The following is a 22,171-nucleotide window of genomic DNA, read 5'->3' as shown; positions in this document are numbered from 1 at the left end:
GCAGCCCTCCAGTATAGGAGCCTCTCCCAGCCCTGTCCAGAGACGCCATTCTGCATGCGAGGACAGAAGCTGCACTGCTGACGACCCCCCCCCCCCCCCAAGGAAGGTAGTGAAAAGGGCCATGAGGAACGACAACAACATTATTTATATACTGCCCATCTGATCAGGTCACCCCGGCCACTCCATCAAATCAAATCAAATCAAAACACAGTAAATCAAACATTAAAAACCTCCTGATACAAAAAGAGAACGGATATAAAAAAGATGTATGAACTGTATACATTTTGTAGTGGAAAAATTGAAATAATATATATATATAAACACCTCCTGGTACAGGGCTGCCTGTCTTCCAAATGTTACCAAGAAGGCTCTCTGCTTGCTTCCCTGCAACCTCACTTCTCGCAGTCAGGGAACTGCCAGAAGACCTTCGGAGCTGGACCTCAGTGTCTGGGCTGAGCGATGGGGGTGGAGACGCTCCTTCAGGTATACTGGGCCTTTGAGGCCGTTTAGGGCTTTCAAGGTCAGCACCAACACTTTGAATTGTGCTCGGAAACGTACTGGGAGCCAATGTAGGTCTTGCAGGACTGGTGTTATATGGTACCAGTTACCGGTCTAGCTGCCGCATTCTTTATTTTCCGAGTCACCCTCAAAGGTAGCCCCACGGAGAGTGCATGGCAGTGGTCCAAGCAGGGCATGGACCACTCTGGCAAGACAGGGCGCAGGAAGGGAGGGTCTCAGATAGAGCTGGTAGACAGCCACCCTGGACGCAGGATTGACCTGTGCCTCCATGGACAGCAGTGAGTCCAAAATGACCCCCAGGCTGTGCACCTGGTCCTTCAGGGTCACAGATACCCATTCAGGACCAGGGATTCCCCCACAGCTGCCCGAGCCCTTTCTCCCAGATTCAACCTCAATCCATTAGCCGCCACCCACCCCACAACCACCTTGCAAGAGGACAAAGCTTACACACGGCCGCAAGGGCAGACATGTGGCTCCATGCCTCCGAAGAAGCTGCCTGCCCCACCCCACCTGCCCCTCCCGGCCAGCCTTACCTTACGGAGCACGAACACTTAAAGGGTCAAGCCGAGCCCATTACCGCGGCTTAACCCCGGGGAGGTGCGAAGCGTAAGGAGACTGCAGGCCGAGCGTGACCCACATAGCGGGCGCGGCGGAGGCAGCGGCGCTGGGCTGCGGGATCCCGGGCGCGGCCTGGGCTAGCGCCAAGCGGGGCAGAGGCGGGTGGTGGACAGTGAAGAAAGGGCGGGAGGATTTGTGCTGGAGAGAAGCTAGCTTAATAGACAAAGCGGAGTTAGCCGGGGAAGAGGAGGACGGGGGCGGCAAGAAAGACTCGGAGCCCGGAAGGGAGGAGAAGGCCTGCAGGAGGACAGGGTCGCTGCTGGAGGCGAGGAGGGGAGGGGGCGGAGGCAAGGAGACGTTGGGAGGCGGGGTGCGCCGGGACGGGTGCGCCGGGGTTCGCGCGAGGTGCTGCGTCTCGCCGGACGGGGCCGGGGGCGAGTGGAACGATGGGGAGGCGGGAGCCACCTGCAGAGGGTTCAGGCTCAGCACAGCGGCGGCGCAGCTGGAGACAGCGCTGCTGCCAAAATGGAGGGAGGAGGAAGAGGAGGAGAAAGACGGAAGGGAAGGCGAGGGAGCAGAGGAGGAGGAGGAGGAGGAGGCAGAAGGCACCACATGGTTAAAAATACCTGCAAACAGGAGAAAGAAACAAACTCAGCAGGCGGAACTTTGGCATGGCTCACAGCGAGAGAAGCAAAAACAACAACGACAACGTGACGCAACACAACCGGGGGGGAAAATAAATTATTTTTTTTAAAGCAAGCAAGCAAACTTAAAAAAGATCGCAGCAGCCGCAGCTTGACAGACAAATGCGCAGCATGGAGAAAATGAACGACAGCCGCAGCGACAAGCGATGAGCAGCGATGGTGTAGAAGCTGAGCGGGGTAGAGGCTTGCTCACTTACCTGTCTCCTTTCATGCGCCAGGGGGAAGGGACTTTGGCTGAACTCAGAGACCCAACAGCGCACCCATTTCTAAGGCCCTCTTTTTGGCGACAGCAAGCTAGTCTCAAGGCTGCTGCAGCCACTCTGCCCCGGAAACACGACTTCTCCCAAAAAGAGAGGCTCTTAGGAGGAGGAGACCTTCAGGCACGCATGTTTGTGAGGAACTGGCATGTTTCCTCCATGGTTCCCCTTGCTGGCTGGGGGAAGACACTAGGCAACATTTGGGGAAGGTGCCAGGTAGGCCAAGGGTGGTCTGTGTATCCCCAGCCCGCCCCCCTTCTTTGTGGAACACAGCTCAGCACAAGTGGAGTGGGGGATCTCCCAGAAAAGAGCGCTTGAAAACCTGGTTTCAACCTATAAAGCCTTAAACGGCTCAGGACCGCAATACCTCAAGGATCGCCTCTCTCCATATGGACATACCCAGACCCTGAGATCCTCCAAGACCCTTCTTTGGGTGCCTGTCCCATGAGAGGTCTAGAGGGTGGCAACACGAGAACAGGGCCTTTTCTGCAGTGGCTCCCCGCTTGTGGAATTCTCTTCCCAGGGAGAGGCTGGTGCCTTCATTATATACTTTTAGCACCAGGCAAAAACATTCCTCTTCAACCAGTCCTTGGGCTGATAAATACCCTGCAGCCTTTGAAATGTATCTGTGAGAAGGGGAGTAGTGTTTTGCTTTAATTATTTACTGGTGTTTTGTCTGGTGTTTTACTCTATGAACTGCCCTGGGGTGTCCTGATGAAGGGCAGTATATAACTTCAATAAAGACGCATAAAGAAATAAAACCCACCTAACTGTGGAGTGGGGCTGCAGAGAGGGTGTCCCAGCCCCCCTTCTCAGCTGTGCCCCCAGGGAAGGAAGAACCCCGAAGCTCCGCCTTACCTCCAACTGTTCCACCTGTCACCCCGGGGGAGAAGCTGCCCATCGTGTGAGAGTTGGTCAGTCGGGTGGCAGCCGACGAGACGTGAACCAGACTGGCGGCTGGCATGGAGCTGAACAGGGACTGCAGTACCGAAGAGTTCGTCACCATAGGGCCCAGGGGGAACTGCGAGCCAGTGGTTAGCGAGTTCAAGAACGGGTGAGCCACCATGGAGGAGGAGGAGGAGGGCACAGAGGAAGGAGAGCTGCCCGTGGGGGCCACAGACAGGCCTTTGCCGTTGAGCAGGCCGCCCGGAGGGGTAGTGGTGGCGGCAGCGATGAAGAGGTTGTGGCCATTCTTCAGCTCGACAGCCTCCCTTTCCCTGCCCTTCCCGGCCTTGCTGCCGTGTAGCACCGAGGACTTGTCCAAAGCGGCTCCCAGGCGGGCGCTCAGCTCGCCGGGGTCTTTGCCCTTGAGGCCGCTGGGCCAGTTGGAGTCTTCCCCTTTCGCAAGAGCTCCCAGGCTCTCCAGCTGCCTTTTGCTCAGGAAGGGGTTCGTCTCGGAGACCCCGCTGCCCTCCTTGCTGCGCTGCGCCAGGAAGCTCAGCGGGGAGCTGCCCGCCAGCGCCGCGGCCACGTCCGCCGCGGCCTTGTGCGGGAGAGGAGCACCGTCAATAAAGCTATGTAAACCGAGGTCGGCCGGCAGCCCGCTATTGTAAGCAAATCCATTCATGGTCTGGCCGAGCCCGTCGAGGGCGGCCGAGGCCCCGTGCTTCCTTGGGTGGGCCGAGACCTTGCTGTCGCCCCCCGAGCCATCCTCGGAGGGCGGTCGGAAGGCGAAAAGGGAGTTCTGGCTCAGCGACGGGGCCTGCAGAGGACTGTCCACTGCTTTGGTCAGGTTGATGTCGGAAATGGGAGAGAAGGTCGACTTCCACTTGCTGCTGTTCATGTTTTCGGTGGCCTGCTTCCTCCCGGCTAAGCTCATGCCTGAGATTTGGGGAGGCAGGGGAGGAATGTGTGTGAGAGAGAGACACACAAGGAGAAGGCGAGAGAGGGAGAAGCGGAAGGGGCGAGGAAGGGGCAAAGAGACGCAGACAGACAAGTGGAGCAGGAGTGAGAGAGGCAATAGGAGAAGAGACAGAGACGGATGGGGAGCAAAAGAGAGCACCGTCAGCACCAAATAGCAACCAAGGAAGAAGAAGAAGAGTTTGGATTTGATATCCCGCTTTATCACTACCCTAAGGAGTCTCAAAGCGGCTAACAATCTCCTTTCCCTTCCTCCCCCACAACAAACACTCTGTGAGGTGAGTGGGGCTGAGAGACTTCAGAGAAGTGTGACTGGCTGCAGCTGGAGGAGCAGGGAATCGAACCCGGTTCACCAGATTACGAGACTACCGCTCTTAACCACTACACCACACTGGCTCCCTGGAAGCAGAACGTCCCAACACTTTCGATATGCCTTGACATTCCTTCATTATATACAGAAGGAGCATCATTTTCAAGACCAGCCTGGCGAATCTAGAATGGCATTTGACAATCAAACATAGCTAATATTCTTTCTGTAGGTGAAGACAGCTTTTGTGCTCAGTTACCTAATCTGTATGGAACGGCACTGATTTTATATGTACCTGTTACGAACACCCACCACCACCCTAAGCAGGCAGTCCCAAACAGCTTTCCCCCCTGACCCACACCAGCGGCCTCCACACTTACTGTTCTCCATCGACTTCTGCGGAGATTTGCTTTCCAGTGATATCGTTGCGATTTTTCTCTCAATTCTAGGAAGGGAGGGAGAAGAAAAGAAAAGCTGTTTACCTTAAGCCAGGGGTTCCCAAAAATCTCCCCACCCCATGGGTCACGAGAAAACTGCTTGCGCTTTTAGTAGACCGCTTACATTAGTGTTTCCCAAACTTGGGTCTCCAACTGTTTTGGGGCTACAACTCCCATCATCCCTAGTGGTTAGGGAAACCCGGGCTTACATGATTCTTCTGCCTGTCCTGGCAATTAAAATACCCTCTGATTGATGTTTTTTTTATTGTATTTTCAGAGGCATGTCTGGCACTTTTGCTATACAGCTTTGGACAAATGCGGAGAATGCACCACTGCACCCCAGCCTTTAACAACTGAGCTCCGTATTTCTAGAACAGGCATAGGCAAACTCAGTCCTCCAGATGCTTTGGGACTACAACTCCCATCATCCCTAGCTAACAGGACCAGTGGTCAGGGATGATGGGAATTGTAGTCCCAAAACATCTGGAGGGCTGAGTTTGCCTCTGCCTGTTCTAGAACCTGCATCATTTCTGGGATCATTAAGTTGTTCAAGATCGATTTTAACGTGTTTTGATTTTTGTAACCCTCCCTGGAACTTTAGTGTGAAGAGTTGGGTAACAATTTATCATCACCACCATAATCATCATTATTTACAGATAGGTAGCCGTGTTGGTCTGCCATAGTCAAAACAAAAAAAATTCCTTCCAGTAGCACCTTAAAGACCAACTAAGTCAGTTCTTGGTATGAGCTTTCGTGTGCATGCACACTTCTTCAGATACACTGAAACAGAAGTTTCCAGACCCTTCTATACACATTTTTTGGACACTACTATAAAAATACAGGATGGGCACATAGACACCAGCTTATACCATAAACCAACTGACCGACAAACATATCTACATGCCTCTAGCTACCATCCCAAACATACCAAACAGTCCATTGTATATAGCCAGGCACTACGTTACAGCCGCATCTGTTCCAATTCTACAGACAGAGACTCTCACCTAAGAGATCTACAGCAAACCTTTTTAGAACTAAAATACCCAACAGATGAAATTAGACAACAGATCAACAGAGCCAGACTGATACCCAGAGAGAACTTGCTGCAAGACAGACCCAAAAAAGAAAATAACAGAACACCTCTAGTCATCACATACAGCTCCCAAGTTAAAACAGTACAACGCATCATCAGAGATCTACAACCTCTCCTGGACAATGACAGTTCTCTTTCTCAAGCTCTGGGAGGAAGACCTTTCATTGCCTACAGACAGCCACCCAGTCTTAAACAACTCCTAACCCACAATAATTCTACAACCAGACCTAACACGGACACTGGCACCAGAGCCTGCAATAAACCCAGATGCCAACTCTGCTGCCACATACACCCGGACAACACCATTACTGGCCCCAACAACATCACACATACCATCTCGGGACTATTTAATTGCTCATCGTCTAACATTGTGTATGCCATCAAATGCCAACAGTGTCCTTCAGCTCTCTATATTGGACAAACAGGCCAGACCTTACGCCAAAGAATAAACGGACATAAATCGGACATCAGGAATCACAAGACAGAGAAACCAGTAGGAGAACACTTCAATCTCCCAGGACATTCTATACAAGATCTCAAAGTAGCTGTTTTACTACAAAGGAATTTCAGAAATAGACTGGAAAGAGAAGCTGCTGAATTACAACTTATCACCAAACTTAAAACCATTGAGAAACCTGGTCTGAACAAAGACCTTGGATTCTTATCTCATTATACATGACAAAGCCATTTTTCACCTTTTCACCCCTCGCTTCTTCCTGTAAGACCTATTGCAGTCGTTAAGAGTCGTCAACAGGCTCATCACAGCTATCTGCCAATCACCCATTCCCACCACCCTTCTGAGTAATACCCCTCCCCACCTTCTCACTATATAGAAGGGTCTGGAAACTTCTGTTTCAGTGTATCTGAAGAAGTGTGCATGCACACGAAAGCTCATACCAAGAACTGACTTAGTTCATCATTATTTATTTATTATTTTAATTATTTTAATTATTATTTATTCAATTTATACACCACCCTTTATCAAAAGATCCCAGGGTGCTGTACAACATTAAAAACACATTATAGAATGTGGTAAATGTAATAAATAACATTTATCAATGATAAAAACGTAACAGAAAGCATACTATACTGCCAGACAGCCTAATAGTAAAATAGTCATTATAATTACAGTCCTCTCCCCCACACTTTCATAGGCCACAGATTATTTAATAGCCATAGGCCTGGGTAAAGAGGAATGTTTCTGCCTGGCACCTAAAGGCATGTAGTGATGGCAACAGGCAAATCTCTCTGGGGAGAGCATTCCACAATTAGGGAGTCAGAAAAGGCCTGTTCTCTTGTTGCCACCTTCCAACCCTCTCCGGGAGGGGACGCACAGGGCCTGGATCAGTTCATACGGGGAGAAGCTTAAGATATTGAGTTCCTGAAGTGTGCAAGTCTTAATTGTTATAAATTGCGATACTGGGAAATTTTTAATGTTTGACGTTGTATTATGTTTTTATATGTATTGGAAACCACCCAGAGTGGCTGCGGGAAACCCAGGCCAGATAGGTGGGTATAAATGTTGTTGTTGTTGTTGTTCAACAAAAGCAGCAATTAAAGTACAATTGAAAAATCAAGATGCATTTTTAACGGGGACATGCTGCAGACCACCTGAACAGAGCTGGCAGATCGCCAGAGGTCGGCAGCCTTTCATTTAGGCTGTTAAAAATCCCCGCCTGCCATGTAAGCCTTGAGGACCAAACGGGGGAAAGAAAAAGCCACCAACAAGGCAGATCAGAGAGTCACTTGGTAGCTTTGGAACACAGAACAGAGAGGACACAATGAGAGAACCCAATGCTTCTCGGTTGTAGGATCCGAACCCTGGCACCTGCGGACTCCCTTCCCAAAATCCTGGAGAGCAGCTGCTGGCCAGTGTAGGCTTGGGAAAATCCAGCCAGATGGGTGGGGTATATGATGATGATGATGATTTATTTGTACCCCGCCCATCTGGCTGGGTTTCCCCAGCCACTCTGGACAACTTCCAACAAAGATTAAAAATACATTAAAATGTCACACATTAAAAACTTCCCTGAACAGGGCTGCCTTCAGATGTCTTCTAAATGTCAGGTAGTTGTTTATCTCTTTGACATCTGGTGGGAGGGCGTTCCACAGGGAGGGCGCCACTACCGAGAAGGCCCTCTGCCTGGTTCCCTGTAGCTTTGCTTCTCACAGTGAGGGAACGGCCAGAAGGCCCTCGGTGCTGGACCTCAGTGGCTGAACGATGGGGGTGGAGATGCTCCTTCAGGTATACTGGGCCAAGGCCATTTAGGGCTTTAAAGGTCAGCACCAACACTTTAACTTGTGCTCGGAAAAGTACTGGGAGCCAATGTAGGTCTTTTAAGACCGGTGTTATATGGTCTCGGCGGCAGCCCCCAGTCACCAGTCTAGCTGCAGCATTCTGGATTAGTTGTAGTTTCCAGGTCACCTTTAAAGGTAGCCCCACGTAGAGCACATTGCAGTAATCCAAGCAGGAGATAACCAGAGCATGCACCACTCTGGCGAGACAGTCTGTGGGCAGGTAGGCTCTCAGCCTGTGTACCAGATGGAGCTGGTAGACAGCTGCCCTGGGCGCAGAATTGACGATGATAATAATAATTATTATTTTTATTATTAATGTACTGAGCCAGGAAGACCAACAAGCCTCACTCGTTTGAAGGCAGTTTCCTACGGCAGTGAGGTCTTTCCGACGCGAGACCAGGGCCCCCACAGGGGTGTTCCCCCCTACAAGGCGAGGTCCACACTCACCTGGTGCTGTTTTGGTCATCCTCTGAGCCCTGCTCCTCATCAGAAGTCAGCGGCGAGTAATGGATGCCATTGCTCTGGGTCAGGGGCTTCTCCTTTTTCAGCACAGGGGGCTGGTCGCTGTCCTGGTAGGGAACAGGAGAGTTCTTCAGGGAGTTTTCAGGGGAAGAAATGGCTGTTATTTCTAAAGGCTGGTTAATGTTACTGACCTGAGGAAGAAAGACAGAAGAAGGAGAAGAAGAAGGAGAAGCGTTTAAGGATTGGAGAAGCGCTGCTAACGTTACGTCGTGTTTCGTGGGGGTTTTGTGCTCTTATTTTCTTGCTATTTATAGTGTTTATCTACCCCAAACTGCAGCCAAAAAGGACCCCCAGAGCACCTTTTTGCAACTGGTTAACAGGTGACCACCCCCTGAGCCTTAGAGCTTTACATTTAAGGAACACAGCAAAAAATTTGTATCAGATCCAGAAAGACAAAACTCACTTTCACTCCACCAAATCACAAAATTTAGCATTCGTGATCTGTTTTGTTGCTTTCGTTTTTTTCTAGAGTTCCTGCTCCCTGTTTGTTTGGAAAACAAATACCATGTTCTTAAAAACTAATAGACATATATTAAAAGAAACTGCAGCTTCTGCATAATTCCTATGTTTTGTAACTTTGGTTTTGTGTTATTTTTTTGTCTGTCTATTCTATCTATCTATCTAAGCATAGCAAAAAGAGAAACGGGCAGGGAAGGGAGAGGGAAAGCTGAAGAAAAGCTTGTCCAGCTTCTCTGTTCTAGGGGAGGAGGACAAATGCTTTACTTCAAAGGTGACATATTCGGCTGACCAACATTTCACTATCTGTGGCAAAGGAGAAGATTATAGGATCAAAGACTCATAGAACATCCTAACTGCACTAGCTATGAGGGGCTACAGGTTGATATTTCTGGGGCTTTTGCAGATACGAATGCAAACCGCAAAGGTCCGCACTGAAAGGGGATTGCACAATTTATTTATTACTGATTTTGCAAAATCTACGCACTCCTTATTCGAAAAAAGAAAAAGAAACACCTCAAAGCGGTTTGCTAAAGACAGAACAGTAAAAATCAAGGGGGGAAATCGCAACCCGACTTTAAAACATGCAAAGTTGAGTTGCTAAAAGAGATTAAAATGACCTCACCTTTCTAGGCATCTGGGTATATTTGCCTAAACAGGAATGTTTTTAGCAGGCACCAAAACGAGCAAACTGAAGGCAGTGCTGCCTGATATCAATAAGCAGGGAGTTACAAAGTGAAAGAGCTAACCAATTGAGTTCTTACAGATGTGGAACAGGCATTATGTGGCTCCCGCAGAAGGGCCAATTCCACCGACTGAAGCAATCAGGTGGGCACCTGTCAGGTGAGGTGATCTCATCAATCCGCAGAGCGCTCTCGCTCTCTCCCTGTCTGATCACCTGGAGGCGACTCTGGCTTGCATAGGCTAGTGGCTGCATAAACCACCCCATCTGAAACCACCCAAAACAAGCAAGCAAGCAAGCAAGCAAGCAAGCAAGCAAGCAAGCAAGCAAGCAAGCAAGCAAACAAGCAAGCAAGCAAGCAAGCAAGCAAGCAAGCAAGCAAGCAAGCAAGCAAACAAACAAACAAACAAACAAACAAACAAACAAACAAACCACCTTGGTTCTCACCATGGAGTTGATATTGAGGGGAGACCCCGAAGGCTGAGCGAAGAGCCCAGCCACAGCAGGCAGAGGCTTGCGCTTGGGAGACACACCGGAGTTGGTGCCCGGTGCCCCCGTGGAGGAGCGCTTCCTCCGTCCGCGCTTCTTCCCGTCCTGGCCGCACTCTGCCCGGATGCTCGCCGTGAGGGCGCTGTGCTTGCTGGGTGGGCAGTGCTTGACGGTGCCAGTGGCGGGTGAAATGGTGAAGATGAACCTCCTCTTCCCCTCGCTCTCGGGGTCGGAGAAGGCTGGCTCCATCCCTTGCGGGTCGCCCCTGGGGCCACCGCCCTCGGCCAGTCCCTTCTGGGAGTCCACGTACTGCAGGACGGCAGCCAGGCCCTGGGGGGCGCCGTTGAGCCTGGGGCTGGCCGAGTGCTGGTGGGCGGGCGAGCTCTGGGCCGAGGCCCGGGAGGGCATGGCCAGGAACGAGGGCTGCTGTGGGGTGGAGCTCCGGGACCCCGCCACCGAGTTGAACAGGCTCCCCGAGCTGGAGGCGTCCTCCAGGGCCGCGTGGTCGATGGTGGGGTTCAGCGGGGCGGGGCTGCTTGGGAACGCCCCGTTGATCGCCATGGAGCCAGACATGTAAGAAAAACCTGCGAGGTTGAAACAGATATATACCAAAAAAGCTGGTTTAATCTCTTGGCAGCTGCAATTGAGTTGGACTATGCCAAATTGGCAAGTTTAGCAGGTAAAATTAAATATCAGGGTGAGACACACTTTAAGGAGGACTGGGAAACATTGGTAGATCATTTTAAAAAACTGCTGTAAACATGTTGAAACGCAAGTAGGCCCTGAATAAGAACAGCAGTTCAGATCGTATTTGAGAAAATTCTGGTGAAGAGAAGGAGCAGAATAACTGTAATATGAAGCAATATTTGAAAATTTGGGGAAACCATGGAGGGACAAAGGGGAAGTCCAGTGTTACTTGACTGCTAACTGGAAAATGTTATATTCATTTGTTTTTGTGGGGTGTGTTTTTTAAATTTAGAAATAAAAAATTTGAAGCGCAGACAAAAGTTGGTTAATTTATTTATGTATGCAACGACAGGAAGAAGAATGTTTTATGTTCAAAAATGGAAAGAGGATGAGGTCTCAAAGAAGGAAGAATGGCTTATTAAAATGATGGCAAAGCTAGTAACAAAAATTTAAAGATCAAAACGAGGAATTGTTCCTTGAGGACTGGAAAACTTTTTGTAGAATATCTGAAGAAGTATTGCGACTGCATGAAAACGCAATCAGGATTTGAAATATGAGCAACGGCAGAAAGATGTTAAGGCTAATAATTTAGGATGCAGATATATATGGAGGTAAAATATGCAGCATCAAAGGATTAACACAGAACATTGAGGAGGGGTGATCGGGAGCCAATGGATAAACAAAACTTATTGTTGATGGTAAAGTATGCAAATATTTGAAACTAAATAAACCAAAAAAAATTTTTTAGAGAAAAATACTAAGAGAGATTAAAATTACCCCAGATTTCTAAGAATCTGGCTAGGCTTGTCTAAACAGGAATATTTTCAGCAGGCACCAAAACAGCTGCTTTAACATCCCTAGGCATCTGGAAGGGCTAAAATCCACCCCATTGGGGAGGGTGGGGTTGAGAAGGGAGATGGGGAACAACTCACCTGAGGTAGCCAAAGGTGGCATCTTTCCACCGGCGGCACTGCTAATGCCGTTATGAGAACTAGCACCATATTGTTTTTCAAGTGTCGAAAAGGAGTCTCGGATCTGGTGGACGGGGCTGGGGGTGCTTCTCTGGAGGGACGAGGGGGAAAACGGGAAAGAGAGAGAGGGGGGGGGAAAGAGAGAAAGAAGGGTTGGTTGAGCTTTTGCGGAGGAAACAGACTTTAGACTGCTGCTCCTGTTAAAAGTGGCTGGACCGCTGGGCAGGCAAGCAAGCGACTGCAAAGAGCGTTAGTCACAGAATCATAGAGTTGGAAGGGACCCCCATGGGTCATCTAGTCCAGCCCCCCTGCCACGCGTGGATTCTCGTCCAAAGGGGTTAGGAGAGACGCTGCTGATCAACACCAATTGAAGGAGCTGCTTTCACCCCAAGGGATGGGCCAGTTCAGCTCAGTGGCTCCTGCTCTGACTGGCAGCAGCACCCCACGTATCCCAAGCATAGGAAGGGTCTGCATTTCAATTTTTTTTAAAAAGAAACAATTGCAGTGGGAGATTGCAGTGATCCCACTGCTCACCTCCTGCCAACTGAAGCCTTGGAGACTGCGGCCATTGAACCCGTCACCTTCCGCCGACTGAGCTGTTATCAACCCAGCCACCCACGGGGGCGACCATAATTTAACGTGGTACTTTTCACTGTACAAACTACGGCGGTGAACCTGCAGCCCTCTGGAGGTTGATGGACGCACAGCTCCATTCAGCTCCAGGCAGTGTGGCCAAAGTTAGGAAGGATAGGAGTTGTGGTCCACTTTCTAGAGGGTACCACGTTTGTGTGTTACCAACACACCAGCCACTCTGGGCGGCCTCCAACTCTTCTTGGCGGCGGCGGGGGGGCACATTGCTCCATGTATTATGCATCCCTGCCCCCCCGTTAGACATGCCTTCACTCAGCTCAGATTTCAAACGATGCCTACTGAATATCTGGCTGGGAGACGGACAGCCTCTGTACATGTGGATCAGGGCCTGTTGAGGATTTTGCACGTTATATTCTATATTGTCCATTGTATGATTCACCCAGAGCTAAATTTATCTTCCCTTTTCAGATTGCCTTAGAAGGTCAACTGGACGACTTGAAAATTAAATGGCTGTTGGCGCATTTTGATAAGCGCATCCGTTATAGGGTGGCATCATTCGCACCAGAGTCAAGAAAATTAAGGGCAACCTTTCTGGATAGCGCAAATGCCAACCCCAGGGATGCTGACCAGAAGGAAAGCTGTTAAAATTCTGGACATTGTCGATTTGTCCTGGTCTGGTGCATGTAATGTTTTTCGTTCTGTAGTTGTGTTATCTGTGCTTATAATGTATTGTGATGGCCATTGGCTATAAACAATAAAATCTACTGCCATTGGAGGGAATTCCTCCATTTAGAAGAGGCATCCCCTGCTAGGAGCAAAAAACTCAGCTTCTTAGATCGGGGTGGGGAAGACTGGCTGCCAAGGGACCACAACTCCCATCAGCCAGCATGGCCAATGGTCAGCGACAAGATGAGGAGAGTTACGAGTCCAACAATGTTGGGGAAGGCACACAGATGTTCCTTCCACTTCCAAGCCCTGCGTTCTGCTTTCTAGACCAGGGTTTCCCAAACTTGTTGGACTACAGCTCCCATCATCCCTAGCTAAGAAAGACCAGTGGTCAGGGATGATGGGAACTGTAGTCTCCCAAACTTGGGTCTCCAGCTGTTTTTGAACTACTACAACTCCCATCAAACCTAGCTAGTAGGACCCATGGGCAGGGATGATGGGAATTGCAGTCCAAAAAACAGCTGGAGAACCCCTGTTCTAGATGAAACCAGGTAGCAGAAGGCAGAGGCAGCTCTCTGGGACCCATGAGGACTAACAGAGCGGCATTTTTTTTAAGAAGGGGGTTGGGGTAAGAAAAGGGAAGGAAATTTCTCAGGAATCTGTGCCACGCATCTGATGAATTAGTCTCCCTTCTGCAATACTGGGAGGGAGTTCTCAAGGAGTCAAAACTTTGGGTCATGACTTCTTTGAGTGCAACCTGCACAGAGAGGACCATCCTAGGCTACTTTGCTCCTTTAGGAGGAAAGGTCAAAGGAAAAGTACCTGGAAAATATATATATAGATATAAATATTGACAAGCAAGTCAATAAGCGAGTTAGCAGCCAAGATCCTCTCCTGTGTTCAAAGACTTTGTAGCATCTGGATAGCTCAGTTGGTTAGACCATGGTGCTGATAACGCCAAGGTTGCAGGTTCAATCCCTGTATGGGGCACCTTCATATTCCTGCACTGCAGGGGGTTGGATTGGATGATCTTCAGGGCCCCTTCCAACTCTGCAGTTCTATGATTCTAAGAGGATAGTCCCAAATCCAAGTTGTATCTCACGCTTTCATCTATTGTACCATAAGCACGCCTGCATTTCATCATGCTGTTATTTCTAAGCAGCGCACATTACGATCCTCAGCGTTCCTATTCCGTTTTCGATGGGTCTGCGACCGCATAATAATCAATCAGCTGCATCGGATTCCTGATTTTCAGATGCCAGAGGGGTAGGGCGGGAAGAGAGAACGAAAGCAGCTAAGAGCTGGAGCTATCCGTAGGCTTTGCAACTTAAAAGATGCTGTTGGGAGCTCATCAGATTTGCTTTTTTTATAGCAAGGGGTGAGGAGGAGGAGGAGGAGGAAGAAGAGGAAGAGGAGGAGGAGGGGAAAGCACCCTTACTCACCACCTTCTCAATACGGCTAGGTAGGACTACGCTGGCCAGGGGGATACTAACGGGGAGTTTATTGGGCTGCACTGTGCTCAAGGGGATGCTGATGGGAAGGCTGGTGATGGTCTCCCCGTTACTCACGAAGGTCCTCTCTCGCAAAGCCTGCAGACACACAAAAAAGCAGAGAAGGCGAAAATAATGCAGCGCCCCCCCTTTCGCCTTCCGAGCCGAGAAGCTCTCAAAAGGACGCTTAGCGGAAGGAGAGCACGGAGCGCTTGCAAGCAATTCCCCACCCCAACAAATATTCTTAAAAAGACACGGACAAGAGGTCAACTGCATCAGCCAGCCAACATACACACACACACTTTGCCGTTTCGGTCAGAGTACAAACAGGGGTCCATTTAACCACGGTGGCCTTGGAGATGGGGAATATTACACCTGTGTCTGTTTTTGCTAAGATAAACAGACGAGCGCCAGCAATGTCGTTTTGGTTCCCCCGTTCACAAATGTTTGAGGCCGGACTTTGGAAGCCAGGGCTGATTGCAGCTTGGCGTTTCTGACACATTTACGAAAGGGACAGTTCGGGGGGGGGGGGGGGAGAGAGAAATGCATTCCACACCCCACTGAGACCAGACAACAGAACAGACACGTACTTGTGACACTGCAAGAGAGAAAACGCTGCATCAAACAGACCCAAGTCTAACCTCCAGAGTCGTGTAAAATGTATTTGAACATACAGCACTCTCAATCTGGGCACTTTATCATGCGGTGTGGGTTTTTCGGGTCCTCTTTGGCTCGGGACACAACCTGCATCTCCCCATCAGTATGCTCTGAGCATAACCGACCAATGTCTCCCGTTGGCACAAAAATTTCCTCTTGTGCAATGGGACCCCCCCCCCCCAATTCCTGTGGAGTTACTTCAAATCTGCTCTAAAGGGTTGGGGGGAACCCCAGAACTGAATTAGAGGGCACACAGGGGGTGGGGGGAAGAGTCCCTTCGCACAAGCAGAAATCCCTGCACTGAAGGGAGGTTTACTTAGCATTGGATACAGCCCACAACATACTCGGCGTTGGGTATGTGGGATAACCAGCCACAAGTAACCAACATGCTTAAGTCTAATGAATGCATGAAGGGGTTAATACTAAAAAGCAATCTATCCTGCCAGGCTTAGCTATGTCACTTCCTTTACCTTGGGAGGAAACAGGTAATTCAAGCCTATTGTTTTCCCGCCCTCCAGTCTACCTGAGAAGCTCAGTATGTGATGAAGCTTGAGCTGGTTGCTCCAGCTCAACCGCATGGCTCTCACCAGCCACTCTTGAGTTCCTATACCAATAATCTTGGAGCTTTGACTGCTTTATAACTAAGCTAAGTTTTACTACGCCTGTGCAATGTTTCTGACCAATGTATGGAAAAGCGCATGAACTGGAGCTTTGAAGCATTTGTGAGTAAACCAATCTTTAACTTACCAAACCTGTGGCTTTTTCATCTACGCTGGGGGAAGAGGGAAATTTTGGAAGGGCATATTTTAAAGGTCTAACAGCTTATATTTCCACCCTTCACTCTTCTGTGTATTTTGTGACTTTTAATCTCTACTGGGGTTCTTGCCCTGAGACCTCCGGGTATAGGATGGTATATAAATTCAATAAATAATCAAAATAATCTCTCACCAAAGAGTACTTGCTCCAAATTTGGATCTTCACATTAGTAATTATATATATTCCGATGGAAACAACCCATAGTTCACTTAGCATTGACTAAGGTTCACTTAACATTTGGTACAGCTCAGTTCCCCCCCAAAAAACCACACACCACACAGTTGAATACTCCCGGGAAGTCAACCTTATGGTAGCTGCGCCTGGAGGTTCAGGGACCGCCCCCCTTGTGGCTTCCTTACCTTCTCATTGGCTACTGACAAAGCTGCTGGAGAAGGGGGCTGGGGTTCCTGAGGGCTCATCTTCAGGCCGTTCGGCATCGCAGGGCTTGAAAAGGTGAGGACGTTCTCTTTCACGTGCTCAGTCCTGCCAAAAGGAAATAATAATAATTATTATTTATTATTTATACCCCGCCCATTTGGCCACTCTGGACGGCTTCCAACAGAATATTAAAATATAATAATCTATTAAATATTAAAAGCTTCCCTAAACAGGGCTGCCTTCAGATGTCGTCTAAAAGTCTGGTAGTTGTTCTTCTCTTTGACATCTGATGGGAGGGCATTCCACAGGGCGGGCGCCACTACCGAGAAGGCCCTCTGCCTGGTTCCCTGTAACTTGGCTTCTCGCAACGAGAGAACCGCCAGAAGGCCCTCGGAGCTGGACCTCAGTGTCCGGGCAGAATGCTGGGGGTGGAGACGTTCCTTCAGGTATACTGGACCGAGGCCATTTAGGGCTTTAAAGGTCAGCACCAAAACTTAAAATAAAATAAACAGGATGCAAGAGTTCTGAAGGTTTCCCCATTGCCAATGGAAAGCATTCATCGTTTGTTAAGAGAGACGTCCTGCCTTTCATCACGACATATCCCAAGCAGTGTTCAAAATCCAACAGGTGCCAGGCGCTTTTTGCACCTGGCTATTGGTCACTTGTGACCAAGAGAAGATGCCTGGGTGCCAGGATGGTGCCTGCCGTCTCCACCATCTGGGGATCCTTGAATCTGGACCTGTTTTCACACACTAAGGTCCCATCCTGTAGAATTCCATCAGTTATATTTTATCTGCACAACTGGAATGAATTTCTGGAACCAAAATGTTTTCTCTGTGCAGCCTGAGCAGGAGCAGTGAAGAGCGTTATAGTGAACTGTTGTCGCTTGTCTTGGCTTCCCCCACTGCCCTGCTCAGAGTTGGGAAGAATATTCCTATGTTATGAATGGTCCGTGTCACCATTAAGAAAAAAGTGGTCAAGAAAAAGCCAGTAGATATGCAAACTGTCCCTGGATCAAGGGACTTTTATTCTTTAAGTTCTCAAAGTTCTTAACCGGGCTCAAGGTTGTCCTCTGAACTAGCCAGATATTTAGCTGAGAATCCATCACAGTCAGTCCACCCTTTGAAAAATAAGACTTTCGAGGCGTCTTGCCCCAATATGGCAAATAGGCATTCCATTTTGGGGACTGTAACCTTGATTTAAGTAGCCATTTGGTGCCTGGCTTATATATATTATATGTGTTGGAAGCCCCTCCGAGTGGCTGGGGCCAGTCAGATGCATGGGGTACAAATATTATTATTAATTATTATCACTATCATTATTATTTACTACTACTACAGTGGTGCCCCGCAAGACGAATGCCTCGCAAGACGAAAAACTCGCTAGACGAAAGAGTATTCCATTTTTGAGGTGCTTCGCAAGACGAATTTCCCTATGGGCTTGCTTCGCAAGACGGAAACGTCTTGCGAGTTCTTGCAAGTTTTTTCCCTCCCCCCCCCTTTTCTAAGCCGCTAATAGCCGCTAAGAGCGCTAAGCCGCTAATGGCCGTGCTTCGCAAGACGAAAAAACCGCTAGACGAAGAGACTCACGGAACGAATTATTTTCGTCTTGCGAGGCACCACTGTACGAGATTAGATATGGGGAAACCTGGAGCCCTCCAGATGTTCCTGGACTCCTAGCAGCCAGCATGGCCAATGGCCAGGGATGAAGGGATGTTGGCACCTAGTGCCATCCGGGTTTCGAGCACGCAAGCTCCACACCAACCGTGGCATATCAGTGTTTAGCAGTATCTGATGGGGAAAGACAAACCCTTCCTCCAAAGCCCTGGTTGCGTCGAAGAAGGCAGCCAGAACCTGGAAGACGGAAGAGGGGGCCAGCTTGTTTCCTCCCTCTCTGGGGGGTAGGACTCGAAACCATGGCTTCAGGTTACAAGGAAGGAGATTGCGACTCAACATCAGGAAGAGACATTCTCAGCAGGGGAACGGGAGGTTGCCGACTCTGCTTCCTTGGGGGCTTTCAAGCAGAGGTCGGGTGGCCATCTGCCAGGGAAGCTTTAGCATTGCAGGGGATGGGCCTAGATGACCCTTGGGGTCCCTTCCAGCTCTATAGTTCCATGATTCTATGAACTGGCAAGTGAGAGAGAGCACCTCCTTCTGTCCGTGGTACTTGGCCAAGTGCAGTCTGCATGGAGCAAGCGGGAGGAGGGAGCTGCCCCCAAAGGACCCCCTGCTTCCCCCCAGCCCCTCTGCTGCCGACCCCTCTCTCACCTCGGGTGGTTCTCAACGGGCGCTGCTTTCCCGCTGCCCACGTGGTCCTGGTTCAGATGCCTGCGGAGGGCGATCTTGGCCGGAGAAAAGCGGGTGTAATCCGGCAAGGACAAGCTAGAGGCCTTGTCCGGCTTCTGCCTGCCGCTGTGGCTGGGTGTGCAGGGGACTATGTCTTGGTCCAGGTGGGAAGCCGGGTACTGGGGGGTGCCCTGCTTGGAGGAGGAGGAGGAGGACGACGAGGAGGCCGGGCGGCCAAGAGCGGCGTGGATCTCGTAGGGCGTGGCGTGGCCGTTCATGGACAGCTCGGGGCTCATGCCGTTCAGGTGGGGGCCCGCGGGGAACTTGGAGCACTCCAGCTCAGGGTGGAAGGTGCTATGATCGGGCTCCGCCTCTCGGCTCGGGTGGCGCTTGTGGCGTGGGTGGGCGAGCGAGTCGTCGGGAAGCATGTAGGACTTCAGCTGCAGCAGCTCCTGCTGCCGCTGACTCTTCTCGAGCTCCACGATGCTGATCTTTAAAAAGAAAAAAATGGGGAGGGTGGAAATCAGGAAGTTTATGTGCAATGCACAAATTGGTTGGGGCGTCTTCCAACACTCTGGTCCTACGATTCCACGAAACCCTACCTGCAGCTCCAAGCAATGCTTCTGTTTCTCAGAGATCTGGTTTTTCAGCGCTTGCTTTTCCTTGAGCAGATTCTCCAGCGACAGCGTCGACCAGTCCAGCTTCAGCTCTTCGCACCTGGCCTTCAGCTAGGATATGGGGGAGGCAGAGAAGGAGGGTGAGTTTGGACGTCAGCCACCCCAGCCCCCAGCCCCAAGACGCTGGGACTCCCGTTGGGGAGGACGCACCAGCTGCAAACTCTGGTTCCTGAGCTCGCCATTGTCTTTCTCCAGCTGCTTGGTCTGCTCCTTCAGCTGCTGGTTGTGAGCAGAGATCTCCTTCTGGGCCTGGATAAGGTCGTTGTACGTCAGGGCCTTAACACCCAGCTAGGTTGGTGGGGGGACAGAACATGGTTAGACCCCCACCCAGCATCATCCCGGTGACATAAAACAGGGAGCATCAGTTTGGGAGCAGGGAGGAAGTTCAGGAAAACAAAAAACGAATGGCCTGTCTTCTCCTCGTGCCCCTTTCCATGCCAACTCAGGAAGCCATGACCCTGTTGCTGCAGCTGCTACAGAGACCACCCAGCCCACTGTGTTACAGTCTCCCCTTTTCTGGGCTGATGGTCTTGAGCACACCCTTGGGGGGCTTGCCTGGAGGGACTCAGGATTACATCTTTATTGCTTCGTGGTGGTAACTATCCCTTTGTTTGGTAAACGTATGCTTCACTGTTGCAAGCCGGCCTGGGACTGTACAGTGAAAGACGCTAAATCTGACCCAGACAGATTTACTGTATTTTTCGCTCCATAAGACCTACTTTTTTCCTCCTAAAAAGTAAGGGGAAATGTGAGTGGGTCTTATGGAGCGAATGGCACTGCGCAGAGAGGGAGAGCTGCGCAGTGCCCCTTCAGCGAAGCGCCTCTCCTGTGAAGCGGGAGGAGGAACGGAGCCCATTCTGCTCCTCCTCCCGCTTCGCTGAAGGGGCGCTGCGCAGCTCTCCCTCTCTGTTCCTCCTATGTTCCTCCCTTCTGCTCCTCCTCCCGCTTTGCAGGAGAGGCACTGGCAGAGACAGTGGCCAGCACTGTGGCCACACAGTGGCCAGCTTGATGCCTGTGGGAAGCCCACAAAAAGTACATGAGCATCATAGCACCTCTCAAAACTAGGTGCATCTTATGGTCGGGTGCGTCTTATAGAGCAAAAAATACGGTGGTGTGTCTAAAACTGTCCCGTTCCGATTGATATCAGGACCAATGCATGGGGCAGGGCGCTCTTCAGATCTGAACTTTTCGCACAGAGATAGGGAGGGGATAACCATCTGGGATGTGGGGGTCCCTGCAGAGCTTGCGCAAAGACCACTGCACTGTGACTCCAGGCTAGACATGGGATTGGTGTGTGCAATCTAGATGTGGCCTGAAGGGAAAGAGAAATAAAAAATACCAGCTGCAAGGAAGATCAGCTATGCTATGGGCATGGATAAGAGGGAAATCAACCCATTAAGCAGAGGTCTTGGAAAAAGTGGGGAAAGTGGGGATGGAATGTAGAATGGTCCAGACCTGACAGCCAGAGGCCTTGGGGGAAGTGAGACAGAGGGTTTTACGCACGTGATATGCCAGATTAATAAATTGTCAGGTGCAGAAAGCACATCCATGGTGACGAGAGATATATCAGTTAATGTCTGAATGTAAGGCTATGGAGGATAGAAATGACTGGATAATCATGTGTAGTTACAATCTAGCTGTAACATGGAGGTCCTCCTTCGAGAGCCTTCTGGCAGTTCCCTCACGGTGAGGATACAGGGAACAAGGCAGAGGGCCTTCTCGGTGGTGGCACCCTCCCTGTGGAATGCCCTTCCTTCAGATATCAAGGAAAAAAACCACCTACACAACTTTCTGGATATATTTGAAGGCAGCTGTGTATAGGGAAGCTTTTTAATGTTTGATGATTTGTTATCTTTTTATATAGGCTGGAAGCCGCACAGAGTGGCTGGGGTATAATAAATATTAATACAGTGGTACCTCGGGTTACAAACACTTCGGGTTACAGACTCCACTAACTCGGAAGTGGTACCTTGGGTACCTCAGGATGAGAACAGAAATCGTGTGCGGCAGCGGGAGGCCCCATTAGCTAAAGTGGTACCTCAGGTTAAGAACGGACCTCCGGAATGAATTAAGTTCGTAACCAGAGGTACCACTGTAAATAACAACAACAACACCACATGCTCTGCAGAGGAGATTCTCTGTCTCTCTCCCCCCTCTGCCCCGCCAGCCAGACCACTCCCCACTCCTACCTCATCCAGTTTCTGCTGGAACAACCGCTTGATTTCTTCCTTCTGAGCCTGGCAGTGAGTAAACAACTGTTGGGCCTTCCCCAGAAGTTGAGTATTCTTCTCCTAGAACAGTAGCAGGAACAGGAGAGGGTGGGAACACAGCAAGGTTAACAGGTGCACACAGCACATTATCCAGTGTAAAGAAATGGTACAAAAAGGGATTTGTAAGTAGATAAAGCAGTACTGCATGTGAAATGAACCTTTTTACAAACATGAGTTGTAAGGCACAGTTGTATGACAATTGCAGTTTCTCCAAACATCTCAAATTACCGTATTTTTCGCTCTATAAGACGCACCAGACCACAAGACGCACCTAGTTTTTGGAGGAGGAAAACAAGAAAAAAAAAATATTCTGAATCTCAGAAGCCAGAACAGCAAGAGGGATCACTGCGCAGTGGAAGCAGCAATCCCTCTTGCTGTTCTGGCTTCTGGGATAGCTGTGCAGCCTGCATTCGCTCCATAAGACGCACACACATTTCCCCTTACTTTTTAGGAGGGAAAAAGTGAGTCTTATAGAGCAAAAAATACGGTATTTACGTTCCT

General features: G+C 49.9%; 1 protein-coding gene across 6 annotated transcripts in view; it reads right to left on the bottom strand.

Moving 5' to 3' along the window:
* The window catches only part of DOT1L (DOT1 like histone lysine methyltransferase), a 77,596-nt gene that overhangs the window by 7,313 nt on the left and 48,112 nt on the right, over window positions 1–22,171 (bottom strand). Inside the window, exons 17-28 of one of the 6 annotated variants that reach the window (XM_083720173.1) lie at window positions 21,590–21,691; window positions 19,551–19,688; window positions 19,326–19,451; window positions 18,706–19,214; window positions 16,420–16,543; window positions 14,540–14,686; window positions 11,802–11,931; window positions 10,141–10,766; window positions 8,481–8,686; window positions 4,586–4,650; window positions 2,897–3,859; window positions 1,053–1,703 (exon numbers count right to left, since the gene is read on the bottom strand). In XM_083720173.1, the coding sequence (XP_083576299.1) occupies window positions 1,093–1,703; window positions 2,897–3,859; window positions 4,586–4,650; window positions 8,481–8,686; window positions 10,141–10,766; window positions 11,802–11,931; window positions 14,540–14,686; window positions 16,420–16,543; window positions 18,706–19,214; window positions 19,326–19,451; window positions 19,551–19,688; window positions 21,590–21,691 (3,747 nt within the window). In that variant the 3' untranslated portion in view covers window positions 1,053–1,092. The remainder of the gene's footprint in view (window positions 1–1,052; window positions 1,704–2,896; window positions 3,860–4,585; window positions 4,651–8,480; window positions 8,687–10,140; window positions 10,767–11,801; window positions 11,932–14,539; window positions 14,687–16,419; window positions 16,544–18,705; window positions 19,215–19,325; window positions 19,452–19,550; window positions 19,689–21,589; window positions 21,692–22,171) is intronic. The other 5 variants (XM_083720174.1, XM_083720175.1, XM_083720176.1 and 2 more) reach the window with 5 other exon arrangements.

Source organism: Podarcis gaigeae (genome assembly GCF_964106915.1).
Source record: "Podarcis gaigeae genome assembly, chromosome: 18".
In the NCBI taxonomy this organism is placed as follows: domain Eukaryota; kingdom Metazoa; phylum Chordata; class Lepidosauria; order Squamata; family Lacertidae; genus Podarcis; species Podarcis gaigeae.
The sequence above is the reverse complement of the archived record's forward strand: the minus strand, read 5'-3'. Positions and strand labels throughout refer to the sequence as shown.